Source organism: Rutidosis leptorrhynchoides, chromosome 3, assembly GCF_046630445.1.
Source record: "Rutidosis leptorrhynchoides isolate AG116_Rl617_1_P2 chromosome 3, CSIRO_AGI_Rlap_v1, whole genome shotgun sequence".
Lineage (NCBI taxonomy): Eukaryota > Viridiplantae > Streptophyta > Magnoliopsida > Asterales > Asteraceae > Rutidosis > Rutidosis leptorrhynchoides.
In genome coordinates, this window is record NC_092335.1 from 653,220,352 (window position 1) to 653,244,758 (window position 24,407).

General features: G+C 33.3%; 3 protein-coding genes across 4 annotated transcripts; 1 reads left to right on the top strand and 2 right to left on the bottom strand.

The window, feature by feature from the left end:
* Positions 1-9,810: 9,810 nt before the first annotated feature.
* Positions 9,811-10,504, bottom strand: LOC139902497 (uncharacterized). The gene is made up of 3 exons (XM_071885110.1): positions 10,303-10,504; positions 10,113-10,231; positions 9,811-10,020 (listed from the first exon to the last, which is right to left on the bottom strand). Exons 1-3 carry the CDS (start codon positions 10,502-10,504, stop codon positions 9,811-9,813), a joined length of 531 nt encoding a protein of 176 aa, XP_071741211.1.
* Positions 10,505-11,515: 1,011 nt separating this feature from the next.
* LOC139902498 (U4/U6 small nuclear ribonucleoprotein Prp31 homolog) lies at positions 11,516-12,745 on the top strand. The gene has a single exon (XM_071885111.1). The coding sequence runs from the start codon at positions 11,516-11,518 to the stop codon at positions 12,743-12,745; it is 1,230 nt and encodes a 409-aa protein (XP_071741212.1).
* A 1,336-nt stretch (positions 12,746-14,081) lies between these two features.
* On the bottom strand, positions 14,082-17,470 carry LOC139899193 (protein SULFUR DEFICIENCY-INDUCED 1-like). Of its 2 annotated transcripts, none has more exons than XM_071882014.1 (4): positions 17,339-17,470; positions 15,876-16,088; positions 15,082-15,237; positions 14,082-14,615 (listed from the first exon to the last, which is right to left on the bottom strand). In XM_071882014.1, the coding sequence occupies exons 1-4, from the start codon at positions 17,435-17,437 to the stop codon at positions 14,205-14,207; spliced, it is 879 nt and encodes a 292-aa protein (XP_071738115.1). In that variant the 5' UTR covers positions 17,438-17,470; the 3' UTR covers positions 14,082-14,204. The 2 variants fall into 2 exon arrangements, with proteins under 2 accessions (XP_071738115.1, XP_071738116.1); XM_071882015.1 differs by having other exon boundaries at positions 17,374-17,441.
* Positions 17,471-24,407: the final 6,937 nt, after the last annotated feature.

The window sequence follows — 24,407 nt, forward strand, 5'->3', positions numbered from 1 at the left end:
GAAGAAAACGACTAGATACATTTCAACAAGTAATTTAACACCTACAACAACCCAAAACCGCATTAAACGTTCATAATCAAAGGTTCAAGTTCTAAAACGCATTTCATGATTCGGGTAACCAATTTACATGTATGATATGCTGTTTCGAAGGTAATCAAACACACGTTGCAACAAAACACTTATCAACAATATTTCATAGCATTTGATACATCAAAAGTTCATATAAAGCTTATCAAACCCTAACCAACATCTCAAAACCAATAATCATGTTAATGTAAGGTTTTCATGTCAATCAACACACCAAAACGAAGTTAATGAAGTAACTAACACTTTGAACACACAACCATTAACATCTAAACACATTTTATCATTCAAAATCAAAGGTTAAACTAACCCATTTCAAGTGTTCATGCTAGTTACACCAAATAACAAGATCGAGCCTACAAATTACATACACTACATCACAATGAGCCATAGACACTAACTAACACCATTTCAAGTCAAAACACGAATTTAGAGAAATCTAGAGTTTTAGAAATGTTACCCAAACGAGATGAAGTTGGTACCAAAATGAAGAGGATGAAGAGAGGATCACGAATATGTAATTTATTTTGTTGTAAGCCTCCTAGATCGAATTTAGATGATGATTGAATGAATTTGGTAATTGTGTGTGTGTTCTTGCTAGAGAGAAAGAGAGAGATTGAGATGGTTGAATGGTGGTGATTGGGGTGGACTAGTTGACCTAGTCAACTAGTTTGCCCCGTGTCAATTTTAGTCCCTCAAGTTTGAATCGGGTGCGTGAATTACCTAATCGAGATAATTTAAAACGCGTATTAACGAAAGATGTTATAAATATATAACGGACTTTAAAATAGTTAAACGGAAAGTAACCAGAAAAAGGCGGGATGTTACAATGAACACTTGCTTCCCGCTGAGACGCATCATTATATACACAAAACAAGCCTTTGCATGAAACAAAGTGCTGATATGAGGACTATTTCCCCGCATGTCCAGTACATCGTACGTTGGAATGATCGAGCGAACAGGGTTTTTCTTGGTACGCCGGGGATGGGCGTGAGTAGGGATTACTTTGACTGGTACAATGCACGCACAATTGTGCACATTGCAGATCCTGGTCACGATGAAGGCCACATATCCTAATTGGGCGAGGACTACTAATATATATGTAAGTAACAATACTCTAATATAACGTTGGTATTTTCCAAGATGCGTATGAACTTCGAAATAACAAATTTTCCAAGATCTGGTTTTAAAAAAATAAGCATACGATCAATATACTTTGGTTATAATATTGGTTTAATTTTAACTATATGCAGGAGGAAGGGCTTTCGAGCATGCAAGATATGGCGTTTTCTCAAATGCAACCAAACAGTCACCCTAACCTGCAACCATTTTATGACATTCCACATCAGTTATTTGCATACGCGCATCATAATCAACCAGGAGTTCCATTTAAGTTCTATCCGTCACAAAACTTTGAGTTCCCGACTAATGATTACGGTGATCAAACGCAATATCATGATCCTCAGCAAACATATCATAACCCTCATGACACATACAATACCCCTCGAAACACCTACAATACCCATCAGAACACATACAATAACCCGATGAACACATACAATACCCCTCAGAACATATACACTACCCCGGTGAACACATTCCAATCCCCTAAACAAATATATCATGGATCATCCTCTCGGACCCCTCAAAAAACATATCATGGATCATCCTCTCGGACCCCTCAACAAGCATTTCAAGGTTCATCCTCTCGAAGCCCTCTTGACGTGAGTGTATCTGATTACCAACTTGAGGATGAGCATATCGAGGATTTAAGGAGGTGGCTGTAGTGACCCGAAATTTTCCATGTTTATATATATTAATTGAGATTGATATTTACATGATTAAATGTTTCCAACATGTTAAGCAATCAAACTTGTTAAGACTTGATTAATTGAAATATGTTTCATATAGACAATTGACCACCCAAGTTGACCGGCGATTTACGAACGTTAAAACTTGTAAAAATGACATGACGATATATATGGATATACATATGGTTAACATGAGATTATGATAAGTAAGTATCTCCATAAGTATATTAACAATGAGTTATATACATATAAACAAGACTACTAACTTAAGGATTTCGAAACGAGACATATATGTAACGATTATCGTTGTAACGACATTTAAATGTATATATATCATATTAAGATATATTAATATATCATAATATCATGATAATATAATAATTTAACATCTCATTAGATATAATAAACAATGGGTTAACAACATTAATTGAGATCGTTAACTTAAAGGTTTCAAAACAACACTTACATGTAACGACTAACGATGACTTAACGACTCAGTTAAAATGTATATACATGTAGTGTATTTAGATGTATTAAAATACTTTTGGAAGACTTCAAGAAATATATCAAAACACTCATACTTAACGAAAATGGTTACAGTTACTTTCCCATTCTTTTCTTTCATCAAGAATTCTAGTCGTATTCTTACCCGTATTATACACAGCTTCAAAACGTACTTACTATGGGTATATACCAATAGGAACTAGCATGAGATTCCAATCTTGATTATGTCATGTATGACTAATCAATTTTAACTTCTACCATGAGCTAGTCAACTAACTAGAACTCCTTTTAACCCCACTCACCACTCACCAATTACCACTCATCATTCACTCCATTTCACTTCCAATTCTCTTTCTAATTCTCTCTCAACACACACACACTATTATGAACGTATTTTTCCAGTAGTTAATCATCATCTTCATCAAAAATCACTTCAAGAATCAAGCTATAATCATCATAGGAAGAACACTTCAAGAACACTTCAAAAATCCCTTCAAGTTTACTAATTTACTTCCAAGCTTTCTAATCCATTCCAAGTAATCATCTAAGATCAAGAAACCTTTGTTATATACAGTAGGTTATCTTTCTTATTCAAGGTAATATTTATATTCAAACTTTGATTCAATTTCTATAACTATAAACTATCTTAATTCGAGTAAAAATCTTACTTGAACTTGTTTTTGTGTCATGATCCTACTTCAAGAACTTTCAAGCCATCCAAGATCCTTTGAAGCTAGATCATTTCTTGTCACTTCCAGTAGGTTTACCTACTAAACTTGAGGTAGTAATGATGTTCATAACATCATTCGATTCATATATATAAAACTATCTTATTCGAAGGTTTAAACTCGTAATCACTAGAACATAATTTAGTTAATTCTAAACTTGTTCGCAAACAAAAGTTAATCCTTATAACTTGACTTTTAAAATTAACTAAACACATGTTCTATATCTATATGATATGCTAACTTAATGATTTAAAACCTGGAAACACAAAAAACACCGTAAAACTGGATTTACGCCGTCGTAGTAACACAAACTATGATAAACTTTGATTTAAAAGTTGAAAATGATTTTTATTATGAACATGAAACTATATCCAAAAATTATGGTTAAACTCAAAGTGGAAGTATGTTTTCTAAAATGGTCATCTAGACGTCGTTCTTTCGACTGAAATGACTACCTTTACAAAAACGACTTGTAACTTATTTTTCCGACTATAAACCTATACTTTTTTTATTTAGATTCATAAAATAGAGTTCAATATGAAACCATAGCAATTTGATTCACTCAAAACGGATTTAAAATGAAGAAGTTATGGCTAAAAAAAGATTGGATAATTTTTCTCATTTTAGCTACGTGAAAATTGGTAACAAATCTATTCCAACCATAACTTAATCAACTTGTATTGTATATTATGTAATCTTGAGATACTATAGACACATATACAATGTTTCGACCTATCATGTCGACACATCTATATATATTTCGGAACAACCATAGACACTCTATATGTGAATGTTGGAGTTAGCTATACAGGGTTGAGGTTAATTCCAAAATATCTATAGTTTGAGTTGTGATCAATACTGAGATACGTATACACTGGGTCGTGGATTGATTCAAGATAATATTTATCGATTTATTTCTGTACATCTAACTGTGGACAACTAGTTGTAGGTTACTAACGAGGACAGCTGACTTAATAAACTTAAAACATCAAAATATATTAAAAGTGTTGTAAATATATTTTGAACATACTTTAATATACATGTATATATTGTTATAGGTTCGTGAATCAATAGTGACCAAGTCTTACTTCTCGACGAAGTAAAAATATGTGAAAGTGAGTTATAGTCCCACTTTTAAAATCTAATATTTTTGGGATAAGAATACATGCAGGTTTTATAAATGATTTACAAAATAGACACAAGTACGTGAAACTACATTCTATGGTTGAATTATCGAAATCGAATATGCCCCTTTTTATTAAGTCTGGTAATCTAAGAATTAGGGAACAGACACCCTAATTGACGTGAATCCTAAAGATAGATCTATTGGGCCTAACAAACCCCATCCAAAGTATCGGATGCTTTAGTACTTTGAAATTTATATCATATCCGAAGGGTGTCCCGGAATGATGGGGATATTCTTATATATGCATCTTGTTAATGTCAGTTACCAGGTGTTCACCATAAGAATGATTTTTATCTCTATGTATGGGATGTATATTGAAATATGAAATCTTGTGGTCTATTGTTACAATTTGATATATATAGGTTAAACCTATAACTCACCAACATTTTTGTTGACGTTTAAAGCATGTTTATTCTCAGGTGAATACTAAGAGCTTCCGCTGTTGCATACTAAAATAAGGACAAGATTTGGAGTCCATGTTTGTATGATACTGTGTAAAAACTGCATTCAAGAAACTGATTTCGATGTAACATATTTGTATTGTAAACCATTATGTAATGGTCGTGTGTAAACAGGATATTTTAGATTATCATTATTTGATAATCTACGTAAAGCTTTTTAAACCTTTATTTATGAAATAAAGGTTATGATTTGTTTTAAAAATGAATGCAGTCTTTGAAAAACGTCTCATATAGAGGTCAAAACCTCGCAACGAAATCAATTAATATGGAACGTTTTTAATCAATAAGAACGGGACATTTCAGAATGGTATCAGAGCCACTCATGTGCCGTTGGGGGTGGTGGGGCAAACCTCATCGAGGATGATGAGTCCCTGAGGGGGGTGAATGTAACACCCTAGGCAAATCCCACATCGCCCACATACATGAGTGATCATGGGATTATAAGGTAATACCCACGCTTAAATGACACAACGCGTTTTGGGATCACAGGCTGAGCAGATGTGTGAGTACATTGTGGTTAAGCGTGCTCGAGTGAGAGCACTACCAAGATGGGTGACCTCCTGGGAAAGTGCTTCTCGTGTGTGGTCGCCAAGAAAAAGTCGTGCGCCTGCGGGCAAAGCGGACAATATTGTGATCATGTTAAGCTGGGGTGTTACGGTATCAGAGCCACTCATGTGATGCTGGGGGTGGTGGGGCAAACCTCATCGAGGACGATGAGTCCCTAAGGGGGGGTGAATGTAACACCCTAGGCAAATCCCACATCGCCCACGAACATGAGTGATCATGGGATTATAAGGTAATACTCATGCTTAAATGACACAACGCGTTTTGGGACCACAGGCTGAGCAGATGTGTGAGTACGCTGCAGTTAAGCGTGCTCGTACGAGAGCACTACTAGGATGGGTGACCTCCTGGGAAAGTGCTTCTCGTGTGTGGTCGCCAAGAAAAAGCCGTGCGCCTGCGGGCAAAGCGGACAATATTGTGGTCATGTTAAGCTGGGGTATTACAGAATGGTATCAGAGATGGTCATGCTTAAAGTTGCACCTTGGAAAGGCATTGTTCGATTTGGTAAACGAGGGAAATTAAATCCAAGGTATATTGGACCATTCAAGATTATTGATCGTGTCGGACCAGTAGCTTACCGACTTGAGTTACCTCAACAACTCGCGGCTGTACATAACACTTTCCACGTCTCGAATTTGAAGAAATGTTTTGCTAAAGAAGATCTCACTATTCCGTTAGATGAAATCCAAATCAACGAAAAACTTTAATTCATCGAAGAACCCGTCGAAATAATGGATCGTGAGGTTAAAAGACTTAAGCAAAACAAGATACCAATTGTTAAGGTTCGATGGAATTCTTGTAGAGGACCCGAGTTCACCTGGGAGCGTGAAGATCAGATGAAGAAGAAATACCCGCATCTATTTCCAGAAGATTCGTCAACACCTTCAACAGCTTAAAATTTCGGGACGAAATTTATTTAACGGGTAGGTACTGTAGTGACCCGAACTTTTCCATGTTTATATATATTAATTGAGATTGATATTTACATGATTAAATGTTTCCAACATGTTAAGCAATCAAACTTGTTAAGACTTGATTAATTGAAATATGTTTCATATAGACAATTGACCACCCAAGTTGACCGGCGATTCACGAACGTTAAAACTTGTAAAAATGACATGACGATATATATGGATATACATATGGTTAACATGAGATTATGATAAGTAAGTATCTCCATAATTATATTAACAATGAGTTATATACATATAAACAAGACTACTAACTTAAGGATTTCGAAACGAGACATATATGTAACGATTATCGTTGTAACGACATTTAAATGTATATATATCATATTAAGATATATTAATATATCATAATATCATGATAATATAATAATTTAACATCTCATTAGATATAATAAATAATGGGTTAACAACATTAATTGAGATCGTTAACTTAAAGTTTTCAAAACAACACTTACATGTAACGACTAACGATGACTTAACGACTCAGTTAAAATGTATATACATGTAGTGTATTTAGATGTATTAAAATACTTTTGGAAGACTTCAAGACATATATCAAAACACTCATACTTAACGAAAATGGTTACAGTTACTTTCCCATTCTTTTCTTTCATCAAGAATTCTAGTCGTATTCTTACCCGTATTATACACAGCTTCAAAACGTACTTACTATGGGTATATACCAATAGGAACTAGCATGGGATTCCACTCTTGATTATGTCATGTATGACTAATAAATTTTAACTTCTACCATGAGCTAGTCAACTAACTAGAACTCCTTTTAACCCCACTCACCACTCACCAATTACCACTCATCATTCACTCCATTTCACTTCCAATTCTCTTTCTAATTCTCTCTCAACACACACACACACACACTATTATGAACGTATTTTTCCAGTAGTTAATCATCATCTTCATCAAAAATCACTCCAAGAATCAAGCTATAATCATCATAGGAAGAACACTTCAAGAACACTTCAAAAATCCCTTCAAGTTTACTAATTTACTTCCAAGCTTTCTAATCCATTCCAAGTAATCATCTAAGATCAAGAAACCTTTGTTATATATAGTAGGTTATCTTTCTTATTCAAGGTAATATTCATATTCAAACTTTGATTCAATTTCTATAACTATAAACTATCTTAATTCGAGTAAAAATCTTACTTGAACTTGTTTTTGTGTCATGATCCTACTTCAAGAACTTTCAAGCCATCCAAGATCCTTTGAAGCTAAATCATTTCTTGTCACTTCCAGTAGGTTTACCTACTAAACTTGAGGTAGTAATGATGTTCATAACATCATTCGATTCATATATATAAAACTATCTTATTCGAAGGTTTAAACTCGTAATCACTAGAACATAGTTTAGTTAATTCTAAAATTGTTCGCAAATAAAAGTTAATCCTTCTAACTTGACTTTTAAAATTAACAAAACACTTGTTCTATATCTATATGATATGCTAACTTAATGATTTAAAACCTGGAAACACGAAAAACACCGTAAAACCGGATTTACGCCGTCGTAGTAACACAAACTATGATAAACTTTGATTTAAAAGTTGTTATTCTGAGAAAATAATTTTTATTATGAACATGAAACTATATCCAAAAATTATGGTTAAACTCAAAGTGGAAGTATGTTTTCTAAAATGGTCATCTAGACGTCGTTCTTTCGACTGAAATGACTACCTTTACAAAAACGACTTGTAACTTATTTTTCCGACTATAAACCTATACTTTTTTTGTTTAGATTCATAAAATAGAGTTCAATATGAAACCATAGCAATTTGATTCACTCAAAACGGATTTAAAATGAAGAAGTTATGGCTAAAACAAGATTGGATAATTTTTCTCATTTTAGCTACGTGAAAATTGGTAACAAATCTATTCCATCCATAACTTATTTAACTTGTATTGTATATTATGTAATCTTGAGATACCATAGACACGTATACAATGTTTCGACCTATCATGTCGACACATCTATATATATTTCGGAACAACCATAGACACTCTATATGTGAATGTTGGAGTTAGCTATACAGGGTTGAGGTTAATTCCAAAATATATATAGTTTGAGTTGTGATCAATACTGAGATACGTATACACTGGGTCGTGGATTGATTCAAGATAATATTTATCGATTTATTTCTGTACATCTAACTGTGGACAACTAGTTGTAGGTTACTAACGAGGACAGCTGACTTAATAAACTTAAAACATCAAAATATATTAAAAGTGTTGTAAATATATTTTGAACATACTTTAATATACATGTATATATTGTTATAGGTTCGTGAATCAACAGTGGCCAAGTCTTACTTCTCGACGAAGTAAAAATCTGTGAAAGTGAGTTATAGTCCCACTTTTAAAATCTAATATTTTTGGGATGAGAATACATGCAGGTTTTATAAATGATTTACAAAATAGACACAAGTACGTGAAACTACATTCTATGGTTGAATTATCGAAATCGAATATGCCCCTTTTTATTAAGTCTGGTAATCTAAGAATTAGGGAACAGACACCCTAATTGACGCGAATCCTAAAGATAGATCTATTGGGCCTAACAAACCCCATCCAAAGTATCGGATGCTTTAGTACTTTGAAATTTATATCATATCCGAAGGGTGTCCCGGAATGATGGGGATATTCTTATATATGCATCTTGTTAATGTCGGTTACCAGGTGTTCACCATATGAATGATTTTTATCTCTATGTATGGGATGTATATTGAAATATGAAATCTTGTGGTCTATTGTTACAATTTGATATATATATAGGTTAAACCTATAACTCACCAACATTTTTGTTGACGTTTAAAGCATGTTTATTCTCAGGTGAATACTAAGAGCTTCCGCTGTTGCATACTAAAATAAGGACAAGATTTGGAGTCCATGTTTGTATGATACTGTGTAAAAACTGCATTCAAGAAACTGATTTCGATGTAACATATTTGTATTGTAAACCATTATGTAATGGTCGTGTGTAAACAGGATATTTTAGATTATCATTATTTGATAATCTACGTAAAGCTTTTTAAACCTTTATTTATGAAATAAAGGTTATGGTTTGTTTTAAAAATGAATGCAGTCTTTGAAAAACGTCTCATATAGAGGTCAAAACCTCGCAACGAAATCAATTAATATGGAACGTTTTTAATCAATAAGAACGGGACATTTCAGAATGGTATCAAGAACCAGGAACAAGTACCACGGAAGAGTCAAAGGCCAACACGACCAACAGGGTGTGGAACCATTTATCACCTACAATATATACGTCGGGGACGTCGTGGTCATTGATTAGTGGTATTTGTTTTTTTATTCGTTGTAATATTTAGCTTTGGACTTGTTTAAATCTCTCTTGCGTTTGTGATTTACTTTTGTTATCATTTTTAAACAACAATAACAATAGTTTATTTTAAACAACAATAACAACTAATTTTTATTTTAAACAACAACAACAACAGCAAAAAAGAACACAATTAACACAATTCTCTACGTAGATCCACTATCTTTAAAGAACACCTTTATTAAACTCTTGCGTCTAATGTTAAGAATTTTAACCTTAACATTAGGACAGAAGATAGAACAATTTTGTAGCACCAAAACAGCTCCCTCGTGTATGCATTTAACACCTTCATACTCACCCTGAACACCATCAATGATCTTGTTATGAACTGTTCCCTGAATCGTACTCGTAGTGTTCTATTAAACAAAAATTAAAACTTACATTAATCTGTTTTAGTGAAAGTAATACAATTATGAAAAAAATACATAAGTTAGTGATGTAAACTAACTTTTATCATTATAGACAGATCGCCAACACTATTTTGAACACAAGTCTTAACAACACCAACAACTTGATCAGCTGGTAAAAACCTACGCTGCCTCAGAATGCTTGCTATATCAGATCTACCTGCAATTACAAAAATGAATATACAAAATGTCTTATGGTTACAAAAATGAATATACAATATTGTTGTTTACCTCCGTACGGATATGCAAACTCCATCGCTTGAAGCCACGGATCTAGTGTAAACGGATCATCAACTTCAGGTTTGTTTATTATTTCCCTTATAAAATCTTGCGTACACATGTCATCCACAACGCTATTCTCGTTATTTCGAAGTTCATATGCATCTTGGAAAATACCAGCGGGTCCAGGGATTCGGTACGATAATTGGTACATTTTGTTAGACCCAGAACCGCGCAAAATAGGTCGTGTGGTGAAATAGGTTGCTTTTGTTTTTGACGGTTACGTTGGGGGGGACTGTAACTGTCGGGGGGATGGTGGCGACTGAGAAGTCACCAAAATGGTTACAATGGGACTTGTAACTGATACAGATTGAGTGAGGTCGGAATCATCGATATCAAGAAGGTATTCTCATCCATCAATTTCAAAATTGGCCATTTTTTAGAATGTGATTTAGTGTTTTTTGTAGTTTTCAACTGGTGATTTTGTTGATATATAAATCTAAGTTTGATGTGTTTGAAATCTAGTTGTGTTGTATGTGATGTTGTTATTGGGAATGAAATTCATGGTGGTATAAATATAGCTAGAAAAGTATTGATTATGACCAACGAAAGCAGAGATTTAGGATTAAAGTTAAAAAAGTGGCAGGAAACAAAACCGAAGTTTGAAACTTTGGTTTGCTGAAAAGCCTGCAAAATCGAAGTTTCAAACTTCGGTTTAGGGCACGGGTGGCAAACTTGAACACCATGTCAGCCATGTCAGCCTTGTAGGTCAAAAGGGGTCAAATCGGGAAGTTCCAAACTTCGGTTTTACCAAATCTGATGTTTAAAACTTCAATTTTATCAAATCAGAAGTTTAAAACTTCATTTTTACTATTTGTGTAAAAAATTATGTTTGATTTTTATTTTTGTAAGGTCTTCTACAAAATCTACTATTTAAAAAAAAAAAAAAAAAAAAAAAAAGGTCAGGAATTAAATTTCAAATAAATTGTAATCCGTATATCTTGTTTCTTTTCAATTTTGAAAACGCCTATAACCCACCCACTTTGGAGTCGGTTAACATCATACGGAGTATATATGTTTGCCTATTCTTGTTTTGTGATACTCGCAAAAAATTAAAAACCCTAACTTCGTTTTTTCCTTGCCGCATACGAAAACAAGCATAACCCTACGAATTGGTTTTGTTATTTCGATAAAGAATACATATTGAATTCGGCTATAGTAGTATATGGCAAATCTGGAAGATTCGTTTCTAGCAGATCTTGAGGATCTTTCCGACAATGATAACCAAAACTTGGACGCCATGGAAGATGATGATGTTAGTGGAGATTTGGCAGGTGATATAGAAGCTATGATCAATTACGATGATTTAGAATGTGTCTCAAAGTTACAAAAAACACAGAGATTTATTGATATTATGAAGAAAATTGAGAATGCTCTTGATAAGGGGTCAGATACAGAGTACCAGCTGATTGCGGAATGTATTGAATGGTTGGTTTTAATAGAAAAAGAGATTGTTATTATTCATAATTTCATTCGTGATAATTACCGCCTCAAGTTTCCTGAGCTTGAGTCTATTTTGTGCCGACCAATTGATTATGCACGTGTGGTAAAGAAGATCGGTAATGAAGTCGACTTATCCCTTGTAGATCTTGAAGGTCTGTTACCGTCGGCTACTGTTATGGCTATATCTGTTATTGCATCAACTACCAGTGGCAAACCACTTTTTGAGCATGTTCTTGAAAAGACCATTGAGGGATGTGATCGAGTTCTTACGCTCGATGAATCGAAGAAGAAAGTTTTTGATTTTGTTGAAAGTAGAATGGGGTACATTGCACCGAATCTTTCTTCCGTTGTTGGGAGTGCAGTTGCTGCAAAAATGATGGTGAAAGCCGGTGGTTTTTCATCTCTAGCATACATGCCAGCTTGTGATGTTCAGCTTTTAGGTGCAACGTCTCAGTTTCGTGTTGGTTACATTGAGCAAACGGAGGTTATTCAAACTACGCCTCCTGCTCTAAAGAAGCGTGCATGTCGGCTTTTGGCTGCAAAAGCAAGTCTTGCAGCAACTTTAGATTCAATAAGATGTGATCCATCGGGAAGCATAGGAAGAATATGTTGTGAAGAAATTCGTAACAAGATTAAAAAGTGGCAAGAGCGATCTCCTGCAAAGCATCCCGAACCACTTCCCGTTCCTAATTCCGAACCTAAGAAGAATAGAGGTGGTCGTGGTCTTAGGAAAATGGAGAGGCATGCTATAACGGACATGCGCAAACTAATGAACAGAAAACAGTTTGGAATAATACCTGAAGAAAGCTCACTTGGTGATGGACTAGGAGTAGGATACGGTATGCTTTTTGGAGAAGCTGGAAATATTGGAAAGTTGAGTGTATCAGTTGGTCGGAGCAAGTTCGCTGCCAAAGTTACCAAAATGTTCAAGCGTAAGCTGCGTATCGAGTAGTACGTGGTGGAGCTAATATTCTAATACGCCTTGGCCTAGGAACTAAACTAACCAAGTGATGAAATAGAATACTTAACCAAAGTTATTATTGATTTCTCTTTTTGTCAAGGGTCAGGTTACTCATCCAAATTTCTTCATATATACAATGATATATACTATGATATACTGCCTACTTTATTGTATATAAGAATAAGAATAAGATTCTCAGGTTCTCATTAGATTATTTTGATACTGCCAACTAGATATTAAAAAATGTTGTTGAATTATTAATCTACTTTGACATGTAATTAAGATTCCAATATAGATGAAAATGACTTGCTTATGGAGTTTCTAATGTGAGAGATGTTGTCGAATAGAGCATATGAGGGCGTAGGGCACTATTTTTTTTTCATTGAACATTGTTTTAGTGAACCTCCCGGACCATTAGAAAATCCAAATCCGATCCTCATATGCTCTATTCAGTTGTGCTGTCCATAATGGATGTTGATCATTGTTGTTAAAGTCAACCTAGTTGGATTTGGGGACTTGACAACCCGTCTAGGCCCAAGTCGGTCAAAGTCACCAGACAACGCAGGTCAACCAATCAAAATCAGTCAAAATTCATATTTAGTCGGTTAAAGTCAGATTTATTTGGCTAAATTCGGATTTATCCTATCAAAATTGGTTATTCCGTCCGACTTAGTCCTTACAATGTCACCATTGGCTCTTTTAATCCATAAAATACTTTACCCGGTATATGTTTAATAACACTTTGTCACTTTGTCACTTTGTCACTTTGTCACTTTGTCTTGTGTGTAATTTTACCCCTAAACTTTTTAGTGTTTACTACTTAACTATTTTTATCAACACAAATACGAGCATATATCAATATATCTATCTATATCTATTTTTTTTTTTTTTTTTTTTTTTTTTTTTTTTTTTGGAAAGGCATCTATCTATATCTATTAATTTATCTATCCAGTAATATTAAAGTTACATACGCGCGGTCCGAAAGTAATTGATAACCGACATGTACAATTATTTAATAAACATTAACGATTGCCTTAAAGGCCGTTGTTAGCAAACTTTTCAGAATAGGTTAAAAAAATGAATTAATTTAATTATATTAAGTATTGTTTATTTGTGTTAATGATGGAGATTTTGTCACAAACTCTATAATAATATTCTAATATTATATTAATTTTAAAAAGTTTGAATATTCAAACAGTATAATATTGGAGTAATAAATAATTTGACATGTACTGATGGCAAATAAATAAATAAACTGTTTAAGCAGTTTAAGAGGAGAAATTAGAGCAACATGTACTGATGGCAAATAAATAAATAATTTGACATTTTTAACAAAATGAGCTTCCCATTTTTATCACCAGTCACCACCCATTGCCCTTGATAAACTTTACAAAATGAGCTTCCCCTCATTTATTTGACAAACTTTAAATAAATAAATATTTAGACACTTTTAACAAGCTATTTGGTCCCTAAAGTTTTCAATTTGTTCAAATATGGGCAATCTTTTTGATCTATTGGGGGCCCATACATTCATCAATTTTTCAAGCCCATTAACAAAGTCTGCATCTAGGTCCAGTCCAGGGAGGTCCGGCAACAACTCCGATGTTGGTCGCCATGTTTCCGTTTCCATCAACAGTTCTCGAGCCTTGTTTCGGGCCCTTATGTCCTCAGACCCGGGAACTTCACCATTAAGAACGTGTTGAAGGACCGAACAAGCTTCGTTGTATCGGGCTTGTTTCATTAGACAAAGGGCCAAGTTGTTTGCTTTATTTGCATCCGGGTCAATCATTTGGGCTTTCTTGTAGACCACCTCTGCCGCCATGAAGTTGGATTTTTGCATGTAGGCCCATCCCAAATTCCCCTGTTCAATCCAAAAGGACATAATTGTCAAACTTTGTATAATTAAATGAAAATGAATCACTTGACAGTTTCAATTATCGAATATTTTTTACAATGATAATTACTTTACTAATATTATCAATAGAGAACAAGCCAATTTATTGTTCATGGGAATTTTTTATTATTTCAATTAATATTTATTCTCGTGGATATACATAACTTAATGAGGTTAATACTAATAGTTATATTAAACAGAAACTAACACGGCGCTAAAAGAGACGTCTGATATTCAAACACAAATTGTAACTTTTTACACTTCCAATATTAGAACAAGAAAATGTGACAATTTGTCATAAGTCGTTGCACGAAATGTAGTATAATCAAGTAAATATTTGTGGTTATCAAGTGTTAGATTATATGTTCGCATTTCACTAGAATGAATACATATATTACTACAGTAAATAAATAAATAAATAATAAAAGTATACCAAAATCCTTGAAGTTTCTTGTCTGACTGAGACTTGAAACTTTTTCCCATGAGATCTTGCAGTCTTTGTTGGTTTACCATTAAATGCTTCTCCTCTATAAATCATCCTCAGCTTTTGCTTTAATAACCCAATTTGTTCATCTACTTTCCCACATTTCTGTTAAATAACACATCGCGCGTAAAATCTCAATGAGATTGGATCTGAAAGTCACTAATTTTATCTGTATATGTAAGATGTTTTCATGTACACCAAATGCATAAAATGGATAAAGATGTGACATAGTAATGCATGGAATCCATATGTATATTTGCATTATGCATGCGCATAATTAAACAAGGGTTGTCATGTCTAAATTTAACTAAAATGAAAGCCTGAAGTTTATAATCCATTTATCTCATATTTTTAATAGGTTTTGCTTCCACTAACATAACAAAGCTTTTAAAAGGAGCCAACTAGCAGAGCCGGATATTGAAGCGTGGAAGGTGTGCAGTCGTATATTACCTAATATTTACAATGGCCCAAAAAATATAGCTCAACATTATATACCTAGGTCTATTTATTTATTAAGGATTTGAAAATTTTAAAAATTAAATTAAATGCCTAATATTGCTTGTGACTAAGTTCGTTGGTATATAAAAGGCTTTTTTCATTTACTGAACATGATCCATAATTAAAATTAACAGGACGGATCTGTGCCAACTGCCAACTAGCTAGGCTAGTATTTGTATAGTTAAGTAATTTAATATGCATGCATGAGAAGTGGATATATATACATATGGTGAAGTTAGTTGTACCTTGAACAAATCAATGAGAACGTTATCAAGGGATTCTTGAGCACTTTTGGGGCAAAGGCACCTAAAGGATTTAATGGCTTCAATGGCTTCTTCAGTTCTATCCAACTGCTTCATCACAACTGCCATGTCTTTTAAAGCACTTTCCACTCTATCTCCTGCATTTATTGCCTTCCAAAACCATACTATTGCACCCTCTTGATCCCTTTCTACAAGCTACATGTATATATGGACGATAAATAGATATGAAATGTTAAATTCTAGCACTTTATTCATCTTATTAAATTAATTTAAGATTTATGAATTTGTAATGATAAATATATAATAATTCCTCATAACTTTGTTTAACATGTGACAAACTTAAATGAAGATGATGGAGAAAAAGGAAAAAGTGTTTAAATGGATATATTATTTTTACCTAAAAGTCATAAAAATGTTAATAGTTAATAAGTACTTATATATATTTGATACAGTTACATCATGCCTTAAAAAAGCCATTGATGATCTTCTTGTGTGAGTTAATTTGTGATATGAGTTTGAGCTTGTGGTACTGTGACTCTAGACAAGTTCTGTTACTTATTTTTCATAATTAATTTTCTACGAATCATGTCTGTAAAGTACGATATCAATGTGTTTGGTCGATCGTCTTTTTCATTGATTGATGAAGAAATTTGGTTAAATGTTATCGCTTTTTTAGATTAAAGAAAAGTATGATATGAATGCATACAGTATAAAGAAGTATTTATATGTGAATATAATTAATACAAATATTTTACTTGTGAATGGATCAGTCGCATTAAATAAGTTGGTCTAAGGGAAAAAGTTTGATTCAGCATGAAATGCTCCATTTTGCTTCCACTCTTAATTACAATAATCTAAACTTACTAGTTTTGCAAATAAAAAAATAGGCGCATGAATTGAATGTCCTTCATTTTTTAGTTTATATACTAGCTTTTATTGTGTAATATCAATTATATTAATTGATTTTATATACGGATCGAGTATATAGTTATTTAGTATGAGTAGTTATAATCTAAGTAACAAATCAATGATAGAAGGGATAAGAGATTGAGTGACTTTAGGATAGTGAAGATGGAACAATGTGATCTAAACTGGCTCCTTGAAAAACTTAATTTAAGTAATAATAGTATACGAAATCAGATCCAATAGTGTAGCATATATACTTCAACTGATCTTAAATTTAGTAAATTAGAATATAAGTTTAGGTGTAAAATTTTATGACTTACGTGTGAAATTCATTTAGAAATGTGAGTTTCACGCCCTTTAATTAATCGTTTCTGTAGACTGCTTATAAAAACTAACATAACATATATATAAATCAGTCTACAGAAACAATTATGTGAATAAACATCTGATTTTAATTCAAGTTTAAAATAACACGTACGTGCAATTGTACTATAATAAAACTTGGATATAAAATCTTTAACTAGAAAGAAAGAATTAACCTGAGCATGTTTAGCTTTAACATAAGGACCATCACCTGATGGGACTTTGTGAATAACATGAAACTGGTCTTCATCTTTAGTTTTTGAATTCACTTCCATTTTCTCTCTCTAAAAACCTTTCTTTATCTCACTACAAACACACATCTATCTCCAACATTGATTATTATTATTATGTAGGGTGAAGATTAGAAACATAGCAAAATGAACCTGGACATATGTATGTCTACCTTAGCTAAATTGACATTCATTACTTTATATTATCTGTATCGCTATTTTTATATTACTAGATATTCAATATAAACTATAAAGGGTGGGTTTGAAACAAAAGATTATACAAGTTTAAGTTTATCCTTTAACTTTTAGTTTTGATTGGTAGATAAATATTTAAGATATTATCGGTAAAAATAAGTTATTTGAAGTAGTTTGTAAATATAAAAGGTAAAATTACATTATTACTTATATATCTTGAAATTTTGTAATGACAACCCTAAAAGTAATTATTAACAATTAAGTTTGATTAAAAAGTAGTAGTAGATGAGGGTGGTTATTTATAAAAAAAGTAATGAATTATGATTATGCTACATCGTAGTGTTAGACAAGGTGATCTCATTTCATAATAGTGGTAGAAGGGTTAAATGCATTTGTAAAGTGCGCAATTGAAACAAGATTGTATCGAGGTGGGAATGAGAATGTGTTGATTTCACATTCAATATGCTGATGATACAATATTTTTTGGTGAATGTGATAAAAATAATGTCGGTAACCTTTTCAAACTCCGAAAATGTTTTGAAATATACTCGGGTTTGAAGGTTAACGTCTCAAAAAGTTGTCTGTATGGGATTGGAATCCAAAAAGATCATCTTGAAGAAATGGCTAGATATATTGGTTGCCGAGTTGGAAACTTCCCATTCACCACCTATCTTGGACTTCCGATTGGACAAAAGATGAGTAACTTGCAAGAGTGGGATATGGTGGTTGAAAAAAATACAATCCAGCTTAGCGGATTGAAAGGCAAAAACGTTGTCGTTTGGTGGACGTCTTACCCTAATAAAATCGGTGCTAAGTAGTATTCCATTGTACATTTTCTCCCTATTTTGTGCCCCTACGTATGTCATCAACATGCTCGAAGGTATGAGGCGTAAATTCTGTTGGGGAGGGTCGAGTGACAACTCAAAAATTCCATGGGTCAAATGAGATAACATTCTTTTACCTTATGTGGGCGGGGGTTAAATATTGGGTCTCTCAAAGCCATAAATGTGACTTTGTTGGGAAAATGGTGGTGGAGGTTTCGAAACCGAAACCAATGCTTTTTGGGTCAAAGTGATTAAAAGTATTTATGGGAGGGACGGGGGTTTGGGAGATCTCAATCAAAATTTGAACAAAAAGTTGGCTTGGAACAATATTCGGCTTATTAGGCATGAAATTGATAATCTTGCCATCTCGTTCTCTAACTCGTTTGTGAAAGGTGTAAGCAAAGATGATGCTACTCTATTTTGGAAAGACAAATGGTTATCTAATGAAGCTCTTGGAGAGAAATTTAGAAGACTATTTAGACTTGAGAATAATGTCGGTGCTTTAGTGATGAATCGAGTCTCAAGAGGTGAAACCTCGGTTTTAACTTTATGAAATTGGATTCGGCAACCGACGGGGAGAACCCAAACTGAGTTACAGGATCTTGAACTGCTGCTCGGTGATTTCAGATTCAGAATTAAAGAAAAGGATGGTTGGTCGTGTAATCTGCAAAGTAACAGTTTGTTTTCTACTTCGTATCTCTCTCAGAACTGATGATAAGTTTTACCTTTTCCGGAATATAGTAAGGAGACCATGCGTAATAATTTTTTGCCACAAAAAAAATCGGGTTATAGGTATGCGTGCAACTTTGGAAAGGATGGAACTTGATAAGCGTGAAATAGACTTACACTCACAGAGATGCCCGGTGTGTAATGAGGAGATTGAAACTGTGGAGCATACTCTACTTAAATGTTCGTTTGCAAAAGACATTTGGAATAGATTATATCGATGGTGGAATGTTGGAAATATAAATCATGTTCGTTCAGATCAACTATTTAAAGGAAATAAGACGACTGCTGTGATGACCTAGAAAATTTTATATTAATAAATTAATTACAGGATAAATGTGTCCGACACGATAAGCGAACCTATTATGTTGAGTCTTAAAACTTTTTGAACTAGTTTACACATTCATGTACCTTTCGATTTTTTTTTCGACGATTCACGAACGTCATAACCTATGATAATTATAAAAATCACTTTGCTACAGTAAAACACTATTTGCTACAGTGAAAACGACTTTGCTACAGTAAAACACTATTTGCTACAGTGAAAACGACTTTGCTGCAGTAAACACTATTTGCTACAGTAAACACTATTTGCTACAGTAAATATTATGTCGACGAACTAGCAAACAAAAGCGGATCAGGTGGCCATGCGATCGCATGGCAAATACACTACAAACCCATGCGATCGCATGGGCTACAGGAAATGAAAAAGTACTATAAATACGCCAGTTTTCTGCTCGACTCAACACACCATTTTCTTTTCTTTCTTCTGTTCTATAATGATATTTATAAATTATAATTTATAATTTAAGTTTAATAATAATAAGGTATATACGGGAAGAAAATATTAGGTATTGTTCGGGGTATTGTTCTTGAATCCAAGGCCAACCATACAGTCATCTACCATCATTACATCTACGCAATTTTCCTACAATATTGAATCTCAATATTGAACCGTGAGTTTATAGTCTCCCTTTTTAAATACTTTAAATATTTTTGGGCTGAGAATACATGCAATTTATTTTAAACGCAATAAGACACAAGTACATACTAAATTCTACACTGAGTTAAACCGAAAATCCCTTAGCTTTGGTAACTAGTAGCTGCCAGTACATAGGATATGGATTGGTGGACGCGAATAATTTTATATGGATCCATAGGGCTTGACATCCCCGTCCGAGCTAGAGCGCTAGCCTTTTAACGGACGTATGTTATTTGAGTTTATAACACGTTGGTTTGCGTGTATTAAAATGAATAGGGTAATTATCATTATAGCGTTAAGTTTAGTTACCAGGGTGCTCTGTTACGTAGAATCTATTGATAAACTTTTGATGAAATCTTGTGGTCTATCTTTATATATATTTATGACTCGAGCAATTAAACCTATAACTCACCAACATTCGTGTTGACTTTTTAGCATGTTTTATTCTTAGGTCGTTAGACTGCTTCCGCTGTGATGTGCTTGTTGCCTGCATGGAGTCTCTTATGCTTTGTATAAAGTTTATTGCATTCGAAATAAAACTGCGTTGTGTAATAAATAATTTGACTGTGATGTCAAACTGTATGATAAAAACTTATGTATTTTGGAGATTTGCTTATACCTAAGAACTCACCCACATGTTTATAACTTTCTATGTTTAGAAAGTCACTTATTTTAATGAATGCAATATTTTATCAAAACGTATCATATAGAGGTCAAAACCTCACTGTGGAATCAATGATTAACGTGCCGCGTCAATAGCGATTTTGACGGGTCGTTACAGTTGGTATCAGAGCTTGAGGTTATAGGGAACTAGAATTTGCATTAATGTGTTTAACTGGTAATTGTTAGGATGCATTAGTGAGTCTGGACTATGACCATATCTGTTTTTACCGATTTCTGCTTATCATCTTGTCAAAAACACCATATATGATATATTTATATGCTAACGTAATTGTTGTTTCAATTATGTGATAGATGACTTCTTCTAATCCTATCATTTTATACGACTCGGAATTGGACACTGAATCCATTCTCTCCACAACTAAAAAGGACGTTCCAATACCTATTAAAGAAGAAATTGTGTTAGTCGGGGAATCTTAATTCCAGGTAAACCCAGAGGAGGTCCCAGCTCCACCCATCCCTGGTTTTCTGGAGCCACAGTATCGTTTCGATGGTACCGTGATCCCTGAAATAAACAAGGATCGTCCATTTCTAAACGAACATGGACATTGTGCCAAATACACTGCCGAAGGGCTGGTTGTGCCGATTACGCCTGGCAGATATCGGTTCATGACCACCGGTACATATTCTCCTACACATGACTCAGACAGTTCATTAGGTGAGATCAGTGAGGATGAGGAGGATGAAGTAAAGGAGATTACTGAAAAAGAAGTTAACAAAGGAAAGGAACATGTAGTCACCAACCCAGAATTGCCGAATCCAAAAATTAATAAAGCAATTGTTGCTCCTAATATTGCTACCCCTAGTCACCCTTCTCTTACCAACTCTATTGAGGTATCAAGTACCTCAGAACCCCAACAAAAATATAAACCTACCGCTCGAATAAGCGATATTCCAGTACCTGATAACAAGAAGCCTCGCCGCTTTTAAAAACCCTTTCCGCTACGACATCAATTCACGCAGTGTATAATATTAATTAGTGTACTTTAGTTTATCTTACATATGTTTTATGTAAAATAAACTTATGTGAAATAGTGGTATTGTATTGTTGTACGATAATGGATTGAAGAATAAAGCGTGAAATGATAATGCATTAGTTTTTCATAATAGAATATTATTTGAACGGTAGTAGTTAATTGTTGTATTAAGCTATTAAGTATGAACTTTAACGGGTAGATAATTGAAATGTCCCGTTCATATTGATTATAAACGTTCCATATTAATTAATTTCGTTGCGAGGTTTTGACCTCTATATGAGACGTTTTTCAAAGACTGCATTCGTTTTTAAAACAAACCATAACCTTTATTTTATTGACATGGTTAAAAGGACACCACCTAGATTATCAGAAATGATAATCTAAAAATATCACACTTACACACTACCAATACATATGAGTTTACAATATTAGTATGTTACAACAAAGTAAATTTCGAATGCAGTTTTAAACAATATTATACAAGCATGCTGACTCCAAATCTTGTCCATATATTAGCATGCAACAGCGGAAGCTCTTAATAATCACCTGAGAATAAACATGCTTTAAACGTCAACAAAAATGTTGGTGAGTTATAGGTTTAACCTATATGTTATCAAATCATAATAATAGACCACAAGATTTCATATTTCAATATACATCCCATACATAGAGATAAAAATCATTCATATGGTGAACACCTGGTAACCGACATTAACAAGATGCATATAAGAATATCCCCATCATTCTGGGACATCCATTGGACATGATATAAAACTCGAAGTACTAAAGCATCCGGTACTTTGGATGGGGTTTGTTAGGCCCAATAGATCTATATATAGGATTCGCGTCAATTAGGCGTGCACTAATTCTCAAAATTAGTGATGTTCCCTAATTCTTAGGCTACCAAGCAAAAAGGGGCATATTCGGCTTTGATCATTCAACCATAGAAAGTAGTTTCATGTACTTGTGTATATTTTGTAAAACATTGATAAAGCTGCATGTATTCTCATCCCAAAAATATTAGATTTTAAAAGTGGGACTATAACTCACTTTCACAGATTTTTTTACTTCGTCGGGAAGTAAGACTTGGCCACTGGTCGATTCACGAACCTATAACAAATATGTACATATATATCAACGTATGTTCAAAATATATTTACAACATTTTTAATACGTTTTAATGTTTTAAGTTTATTAAGTCAGCTGTGCTCGTTAGTAACTTACAACTAGTTGTCCATAGTTAGATGTACAGTAATAAATCGATATATATATTATCTTTGATCAATCCACGACCCAGTTTATACACATCTCAGGCTAAATCACAACTCAAAGTATATATATTTTTGGAATCAACCTCAACCCTGTATAACTAACTCCAACATTACTGCATGTAGAGTGTCTATGGTTGTTCCAAATAATATATATACATGGGTCGATATGATATGTCAAAACATTTGCATACGTGTCTATGGTATCCCAAGATTACATAATATATTAGAATACATGCTTAATATAATATAAGTTATCTAGGATATGATTTGTATAGAATTGTTACAATATTTCCCGTAGCTACAACAATCAAAAAATATCCAATCTTGTTTTACCCATAACTTCTTCGTTTTAAATCCGTTTTGAGTGAATCAAATTGCTATGGTTTCATATTGAACTTTATTTTATAAATTTAAACAGAAAAAGTATAGGTTTATAGTCGGAAATACAGGTTACAAGTCATTTTTGTAAAGGTAGTCATTTCAGTCGAAAGAACGACGTCTAGATGACCATTTTGGAAAACATACTTCCACTTTGAGTTTAATCATGATTTTTGGATATAGTTTCATGTTCATAAGAAAAATCATTTTTCCAGAAGAACAACTTTTAAATCAAATTTTATCATAGTTTTTAATTAACTAACCCAAAACAGCCCGCGGTGTTACTACGACGTCGTATATCCGGTTTTACGGTGTTTTTTGTGTTTCCAAGTTTTAAATCATTAAGTTGGAATATCATATAGATATAGAACATGTGTCTAGTTAATTTTAAAAGTCAAGTTAGAAGGATTAACTTTTGTTTGCGAACAAGTTTAGAATTAACTAAACTATGTTCTAGTGATTACAAGTTTAAACCTTCGAATAAGGTAGTTTTATATATATGAATCGAATGATGTTATGAACATAATTACTACCTCAGGTTTTGTGGATAAACCTACTGGAAATGAGAAAAATAGATCTAGCTTCAAAGAATCCTTGGATGGCTTGAAAGTTCATGAAGCAGAATCATGACACAAAAACAAGTTCAAGTAAGATTTCCACTCGAAATAAGATTGTTATAGTTATAGAAATTGAATTAAAGTTTGAATATGAGTATTACCTTGTATTAGAAATATATCTTACTATAAATAAGAAAGATTTATTGAGGTTAGATGATCACTTTACAAGATTGGAAGTAAGCTAGCAAACTTGGAATTATTCTTGATTTTATGAAACTAGAACTTATAGAATTTATGAAGAACACTTAGAACTTGAAGATAGAACTTGAGAGAGATCAATTATATGAAGAAAATTGAATAATGAAAGTGTTTGTAGGTGTTTTTGGTCGTTGGTATATGGATTAGATATAAAGGATGTGTAATT

Coding starts and splice junctions, on each gene's coding strand:
- LOC139902497 (XM_071885110.1), bottom strand. CDS start 10,504: ATGTACCAATTATCGTACCGAATCCCTGGACCCGCTGGTATTTTCCAA. Junction 10,232..10,302: donor GTTTGCATATCCGTACGGAG/GTAAACAACAAT, acceptor TTGTAATTGCAG/GTAGATCTGATATAGCAAGC. Junction 10,021..10,112: donor ATCTGTCTATAATGATAAAA/GTTAGTTTACAT, acceptor TTTGTTTAATAG/AACACTACGAGTACGATTCA.
- LOC139902498 (XM_071885111.1), top strand. CDS start 11,516: ATGGCAAATCTGGAAGATTCGTTTCTAGCAGATCTTGAGGATCTTTCC.
- LOC139899193 (XM_071882014.1), bottom strand. CDS start 17,437: ATGGAAGTGAATTCAAAAACTAAAGATGAAGACCAGTTTCATGTTATT. Junction 15,238..15,875: donor TTCTCATTGATTTGTTCAAG/GTACAACTAACT, acceptor GTTATTTAACAG/AAATGTGGGAAAGTAGATGA. Junction 14,616..15,081: donor AAGAAACTTCAAGGATTTTG/GTATACTTTTAT, acceptor TGGATTGAACAG/GGGAATTTGGGATGGGCCTA.